Consider the following 8,210-nt stretch of genomic DNA (forward strand, 5'->3'; position numbering starts at 1 on the left):
AAAAAAAAAAAAAAAAAAAAACTCTCAAAAAAAAAAGAAAGAAAATTATAAAACATCGTTTTTCTTAATATCTGGTTACAGATTGGACATTTTTGTAGTTTACTGATTAATCTTTCATACAGTAACAAATATTACTAATAAAATAATATAATCTGTCAGCTTTTATAATTTTGTTCTGTTTTGTTTGTTTCATTTGGCAAATCAATTCTGTTTCTTAAAACAGAGTTCAGAAAACTGGGAACCCTATATCCAGTAAACTGTCTTCAGAAGGGTACAAAAAGCCAGAGATTATAACTATTCTTTTTTTAAATTATAAATAAGCTATTCTTAAGGCACAATGGTCTTTATTTTACATTTTTTTCTTCATTATAATTTATGATTTACATATAATCACTATACATATTTGTAGGGTACAGTATGTTTTCTTAAGTTATTTGATACATTCGATCATTGTACATCGCCACAGTTAATAAAATGAATTTCCCCAGCATAACTACACTGCACTTCAGTCCAATTTAAAGTATTATCATCTCTGCTATCTACTTATTTATATTATATTTTTAATTGCCACAGGGTACATGTGCTGACTAGAGAGAGAAAGCACCCTCCCAGGGGAAGGCCCTGCTGCAACCCTTTCCCCTCCATTCCTCCTTCCCATCGGGATTTTGAGTCCTCTCACACACGCGCCAACCTGTTTCCCAAGCCACCAGGGAACTCGAACCACAGCTGGCCACATGGGGCCCCACCTTGTGTGCACAGCACTTACCTGCTCTGCTATAGGACCTGTCCTGACAGTTCTTTGTTACCATTCCCATGTGCGTATTTCTTAGAGGAAGAAAAAGAAAACTTTTGTCATAGTCTACGTTTTAAGCTAGCCACTGAGGAGAGAGCGCGTTAAAGCAGACACCACATGCTCCTTGTTTCAGTTTTATATCCGCAGAGCCTGCCAGGACATAAATTAGACTGAGACACAATGCGCTCTGCATGGCGTTCACATTCTCTAAGCCTGTGATGCTTTCATGCATCAGATAAATTCTTCAAGGAGGTTAAAAACTTTGTAAATTGGGAGTATCGTATTGAAGCTTAGTAAATTATAAAACAGATTAAAAGACCTTAAAAGTGGAAGAAAGAAATGGGAATTAGTACCTCCAATTGCAGAAACATGCCCTTTTTTGTTTCCCTTAAGTCTTGGGATATTAAAATGAGAACAAAATATTTTCACTGACATAGGATCCTCTTGTACATTCACTTCGAAGGGGAAAGAATACAAATGAGTAAGCCTGAAACAACACAATGCTTTTCCTGCTCTCTTCTAGTTGTGACAATGTGAGGTCTTCCATAATAAATTGTACTAAGGAAATCCCAGATACAAATATACACTCATAAGCCACCTGCACAGAATAACCAAAGTACAGATACAGATGACTGAACCCCATTTAAATCCAAGCCAATCAATAAGGGTGCTTCGTGCAAAAGGTACTCGGCCCCAACACGAGTAGAAGTGCTCAGCTGACATGGCACCTGTGGCGGCCGAGGGGGAAGGTGGTGCCTGCCTTAACCAGCGCACACATTCGATAGCTCCAAGTCATGGTCTGGAACTCTGCCCAGAGACTAACCTGGTGCATAGAGCCCTCGATTCCAGCAGACTTACAACCACCCGGGAACCCGGTTACGGCCTGCTCATCCCAACATTAATAACTCTGTATAAAGCCTACAGTGTCCTAAACACAGACTTCCTGACCTGCTCATTCCGGCTATAGGTTAGAAAGCAGGGTCTATGTTAAGGTTACTTTGATTTAAGGATTATTTATTTTACTTATTACTATTATTCAATTCCACTAGAGAGAGACAAGGAGCAAGAAGGAGAGTGAGAAAGCAAGCTGCCAGGTCTAAGACTCGAACCATTGTCAATTATGAGGGAGTCCAACACCTCAACCACCACACCACTTGCCAATCGCCAAGATTTCTTCTATATTCCTTTTGTTTTTTGCAGTCTCTGTTGATTTTTAGTCACTTAGTTTTTGTCTGAAAATATGGAGGAATGTTATATTTTCTGAAATACATTGTTTCTCCAGTTGCCAGAGTCCTCCTAAACACACAGCAGGCACTGAGGAAATACCCGTTGAGTGAATGGTGAAGCTCAGTAAAGGTTTACTGAATGAATTCATAGGTAAGGCTAGGTCCTGAAATATGCACTTCAGTTGGCTAAACTATTTTAGCGCTGATAGGAATACAGTCTGAGATGTTTAAAAATAGAAAAACTCCCACAAATTTCATCTGCCTCCCACCGAGTACGAGAACACGCTGACAAGCTTCTGCTTGAATAGGTCCAGTGATGAAGCGTCCATTATCCTGTTACAGGACTTTCGAATTGGGCGAAAATTACCTTCTTGTAACTTTCACTGTTTGGTTATGTTTTTCTCTGCAGCACCTGCCCAAAGTAAATTCAACCATAACTTTCTAGAGCACCCTTCAAGATAGCCACCCAATTCCTCAACAAAAGTTGCCTCACTAAAAAGTCCTGCTTTTCACTCTGTCCTTTTCTAGATCAAGTATTCTGGCATGTCCAAGTTTCCTCTAAAATAATTCATCTAGCACTCTATGGGCCATTCCAGAAAGGATGTGATGGGCACTGACTAGTTTTCTACCTGCGGCGCTTCTGTCAATGAGTCCGCAATTTCCTTCCCTGTCCTCCCTTCCTTCCTCTTTCCCGCTTCCTTTCTTCCTCCCGTTTCTTTTTCCTCCATTCACAGTGATGTCAATTGGGTTGACTTCTAAAAGTTTGTGGGAACTTCTGAAAAAAACTATTCTATTCTGAAAAAGCTGTGCATGGATTTCAGATTCCTTTTTCATCAACATAAACTTGTGCCTCGATCCATTTTTCTCAAGCATGTGTTGTGCTCTCTACCCGGAGCCTGCATTCTTCTCTACCACGTCTCAGATTACTAATGCAGCACAAGGGAGCTTCAAAAGTGGGTGGAAAATGGAATTAAAGAACAAGTTTATTTCGGTATAAAAAGTGTTCGAGGGACCAGCAGATGGCATAATGGTTACATCACTGGACTCCCATGGCGCTGACCATAGTTCAAGTCCCAGACCTGGTGGCTTTAAAACTCACACCGTGTGCATGTGCATGCGTGCACAAAATCATCGCAAGATGAGAATGGAAGAGAAGGGATTGTGGCATCGCCATCACCCTGGGTGGGGGAGGGGGCTGTGATTTCTCACTTTCTGTCTCTCTGGTGAGCGTACACACCCTACCTCTCTCTTTAAAAAAAAGTGTTTGAAATCCATGCATAGTTTTTTAATAACCAGGATTTTTTTTTTTTAGATGTTTTTGACTCAGGGTATGTGTGCTTTGCCTGAGAGAGAAACAGAGACAGTGAGAAGAAAAGTGAAAAATCACCCACAGGGGAGATGGCCATGCCATAATCCCTTCTCCCCTGTTCTCCTCCTGGGATCTTGAGCACACATTCACACACACCCAGCATGAGTTGTAAGCCACCAGGTCCAGGACTCAAATCGCAGTCGGCCAGCCATGTGGGAGTCCAGTGACATAACCACTAGGCCCTCTGCTGGCTCCAATAATGTATATTTTTAATGAACTTTTTCGAGACTCACAGATTTCCATCTTGGATTTAATATGTAGTAGGAGAACTTTAACAAGTTTCTAGAAAACCATATCCCAGTTTCCCTATATGGAAAATAGCAGTAACTAGGCTTTATTCTTTCTTCATACATAACTTGGGATTTGGTCACATAAAAACTGCTAGCCTGAATATTTGTCTTTAGAATTTTTAGACACTTTCCCATAATCTTCTGGTGTTGCTCATGGAAAACCTCACTGCTCTTTCTTTGGCCCCTATCTTTCCAGCAGCATCCTTTGTCCTCAAAAATGGACTCTTCTGTTTATCTTTGAAATTCTGAATGTATATTTCTGTATTTTGACTCGATGATGTTTTCCTTTGACCAATATAATAAATCCAGGTCTCAGCAGTCAGTGTAAGCGCCATAGGAGTAGAGCGCGTGTCTACTTGATTTATCACTGTAAAACCAACATATTTCATGGTGAATAGCACAGAGCAGGCAGCCAGTAAATACACGTTGAGTAAGAAATCTGTCCCAAAACCAAAAGATGTTTAATAACACACAAGGATCGAAGAATTTCACTCTACTGCACTTAAAGCCACTTTAATGAAAATAAATATGGGGATCACTGTATTCTGTGTCTACACTGAAAAGAACATGTTATTATATCTTTTTTCCAGATAAACTGGTAAGTACTGGACTATTTGCAAGTTTTTTTTTTTTCCTTGGTCTTGAAAGAATCTAGAACTGTAGGTGACTTTTCTGCTTTTTGCACATGAGGACTCTCAGCTTCAAAGATTTGCTGGAAATCTCCCTAGTGAGAAATGGTGGAGTTGAAATCAAGCTTAAATCTGATGGTGAAGTCCAGGCTTCTCATTTAGAACCCAGCCCTGCCATCCTCATAAGTAAACTACATTCCAGAACTCTGTATGTTTGGTTTCTGTCCACTCCTCCCACATGACAGTCATCCATCGTATTTTGGTAATCATTTTCTTATCTCTAGAGCTTTCCAATGTTCTACCCTACCTTGTCTCCCCTTCTCTGGGTCTCTATCTTCATTATTATATTCCTAAGTAAAGTTAAATCACCTTCCTATGGATATTAAATACTGTTTTATTTCATGTTTGACTGAACGTCCAACCATTCCTTTTGTTGCTTAGCCAAGTGAATGTTTCAGAGCACAGTATGGAATGAGGTGGAAGGAGGATACTGCTGGTCCGGGTAACCTAAAAGACTAGGCAGGAGGGTTTATCAATTATGACATTTGCATCTTGGCTTCAAAATAACTTGGTCTCTCAGTTCTAAAAATATTTTATTATCATGGAATGTCAATACTTGGTTATTTTGTTCTTGAGTCTGCATGGCTACCATCAGTATATTATTAGAAAATTAAGCCAAAAATCTAGACACTCAAAAAAAAAATCATTCATATGTACCACCTCCACAAATTATACTTCTGCTATGCTACTTGAAAATAATATATTTTAAAAAGCCAGTATCCATTTGGGTATCTGAATGCTATATTGCGTGATTACTAATCCATAGAAACTCTTTTTCAAAATAAAAATAAGTTATTTTCCTTGGGCTCTTTCAAAATATGACATCCTTGGAAAAGTCTATCACAGATTACTTTTTAGTACAGCTAAAAACTCGAAGCAGTTTTTCAACTCTTTTTTTTCTTTAAACCTGATTATAATTAGATTTGTTGCAACATTACAAGTAAGTCAAATCCAGCTTAAGAGATTTTAACCAACTTGTCAAGATGCCTTAGAGTCTCATGGAGAATAAAACACAGGGACCATGACTACAGCTCTGAGTTGCAAGGCAGGATAGATTTTCATAGTTCAGCAATGTGAAAATCAATATAGTGTCTCTCCTTTAAGTTCTTGATGGAAACTAAGGAGGAAAGAATGCATTACCTCTCATTAGCTATAAGAGACAGTAGCTTCCAATTTAGTAAACCCCCAAATAGATGACTTTGAAGATTTACTTTGGAAAACAGTACACAAGAGACATTAAATTCTTATAAACAGAACCATTCTGGATTAGTTTCAGAAAGGTCTCCTAGAAAAATGAGAAGGGAGAGGAGAATATGATTGTAAATAGTTCTACGTGTCGTCAGCTATTATCCCTAATGAAATATTAAAAGGACGAAAAGTTCATCTCAACTGTAGCTACTTTTAAAAGTAAAGATCTAAGCTCTCATAACTGAGACCCTAAGAGCTAATTATAACAGCGACATATCGATGGTCTTAAACATGCCTCATTCAGCAAGAATAATCCCCTATTATCTATATTACTATGAATTATTTATCGATTTAAATTGAGCCACACTTTCGTCATTCACTCATGGCACAAATAAAAAAGCACGTGTCTTTTACATCTAGAATTTCCATTTTGAAATTATGAAGGAAAAAGAGTGAAGCAATCATCGAGGTATCTAATGTTTCAGTTCAAATCTTGGGCATATGAAATATGAAAACCTGAAGAAATTATAATTCATCTTATGATTTCCTAAATGAAGAAACTTCTCAGGAAGCGAAGGACCCTTGACCCCTGGGGTCTCTTCCACAGACTGCTAACCCCAGTGTTCCGCCCACTCTGCCACACGGTCCTTACTTCTGGGAAGTTTGATGAGAGTTCTGGAGCCAATTAGAATGATGGTAATGGAAAATCCTCAGAGTAAAATAATTTAATTTAAAGCAAAACATTTCTTTGGATAAACAGTATGTTCTTTAATAAGCAGCTTGCCTATTTGGTTGGAAGGGAAATTTGCACTTAAAAAGATAAAAGAAGAAATAGGTTATTTCAGAAAACCACTGAGGAGATCTGCTTTTATTTTATTATATTATGAAGGTACCGGTTCTACCTGAATATCGTCTACAACATTTTAAACTCTAGTCAAAGAAATAAGCCACTGTGACACAACACACATAGGAAGAAGTCATCGAGCCGTACGCTGTGGCCCGGACAGAACAATGACGATTCTAAGGAAGAAGGCTCAACTAAAATTAATGCCAAAAGAAAAAGGCAGTGTCAAAAATATTCTGGTAACTCTAATATTATTTAGCATACTTTGATCCTGTCTCTATGTTTGGAGAGAAAATACAGTAATTGACAGAATATTCACTCTCTCTGTATAGTATAATTACAGTAATAATTCATTTGAGCAATAAGTAGTTATAAAGGTTTATTTCTGTCTTTATAATGATTGTACTTTACTCTTGAATTTTAGGCACGATTCTAATATGATCATGTAATTCTGACGTGCATTTATTTAATACAAGTTACGTGACGTGAGCAGTGTGTCCCAACCTCTGTACTGTCTACCTTTTAATGAGCAGATTTTTATTTCTTCCACCTCCTACTTACACATAATACCTGAGCACTTCAGTTTTCTACAAGAAGGATTTCAAAGTTTTATTGTTAGATATAAGAGCCCAGTCTTGTTCCTGTTGAATAGAAGGCTTTGGGGTTGGTATCTCTCTCTTCCTCTCTCTCTCTCTCTCTCAAACACACACACACACACACACACACACACACACACCACATGATACAAGACTTCATGTTATCATGTGTCCTTTTAAAATAACTAGTGGACATCCAATTAAAATAGAAACCATTCAAAGCTGGCTCAGATACAATCTATATGGTTATTTCTGATTTAAATAATAAACACGTTTAACTCTGATAGTTTTTTAGCCAGATTTGTAATTTCTCTTGATGTAAAACACTGGTTTCTTCCAGAAAGTTACAAATAAGTAAATAACTGAAAAAGCACTATTATTAGGTAGAAAAGCATTATACCTACCATGCCGTGTGACAAGTTTCTGGAATAAGTTTGTCCTTGAAATGCAGAACCATCCAGAAAGTTTATGACGGCATTCATACACTACACTTCGGAGCACTGTCATTCCAAGCCCCCTCCTCCCTCCCCACACGGAACCTTTACTAGTTCACACTCTGGTCCAAAACAACGGAACCAGTCTCAAGGCTTCAGACCTAGGCTAATTCCATTCTATCTGCAAATAAACAGAGCCAATCAGAAAAATAAGCTGATGGTAAAAACCGAACATGTGCCTGGGAAATGCCTATTACTTAACTTAGAATGCTATGTAGAGGAAATTAGGGGAAAAGGAAGAGATATCAATGAATAGTTTCAAGTCCTTTGCATTTACTCACCAGTTCCCCAAATGCAGAGTCAGTAACAAAAACATCAACCTCACGCCTCTACTTCGACTCCCCAGAAGGAAGGGGGAGAAGAGCAGAGCCTCCCAGGAGCCCATCGGGACGTTCCTCCCGCGGGTGCTGCGCGCTGGGTTCTGCAAGCCAGGGCTCCCCTCCCGGCGCAGCCCGGAGTAGGGCAGGAGAGCGGACGGCGCTGCACCTAACAGGTAGGACGCCCCGACTGCGCGCCGGGCCAATCAGGCCGCGAGGAGCCTGGCATAAATTATCTTGCGACGAGCCGGGCCAATCAGAGACCCCGAGAGGCGGGGCTCTCCCTACGAGCGGTCGAGCCCAGTAGGGAAAAGGGCTTCGTTTTCTTTTAGAAAAACAAACCTCTTGTCCCTTGCAGCGGCGGAGGAACGCTGGAGTGGCCTTGACAGATCCCTCCCAGGGCG

General features: G+C 39.4%; 1 protein-coding gene across 1 annotated transcript in view; it reads right to left on the minus strand.

Moving 5' to 3' along the window:
* Nucleotides 1-7,964, minus strand: part of GABRG1 (gamma-aminobutyric acid type A receptor subunit gamma1) — a 103,779-nt gene extending 95,815 nt beyond the window's left edge. Inside the window, exon 1 of the mRNA XM_006162884.2 lies at nucleotides 7,771-7,964. Coding sequence (XP_006162946.1) covers nucleotides 7,771-7,874 — 104 coding nt within the window. The 5' untranslated portion in view covers nucleotides 7,875-7,964. The remainder of the gene's footprint in view (nucleotides 1-7,770) is intronic.
* Nucleotides 7,965-8,210: the final 246 nt, after the last annotated feature.

Source organism: Tupaia chinensis, unplaced genomic scaffold (genome assembly GCF_000334495.1).
Source record: "Tupaia chinensis unplaced genomic scaffold, TupChi_1.0 Scaffold141090_1, whole genome shotgun sequence".
Classification (NCBI taxonomy): domain Eukaryota; kingdom Metazoa; phylum Chordata; class Mammalia; order Scandentia; family Tupaiidae; genus Tupaia; species Tupaia belangeri.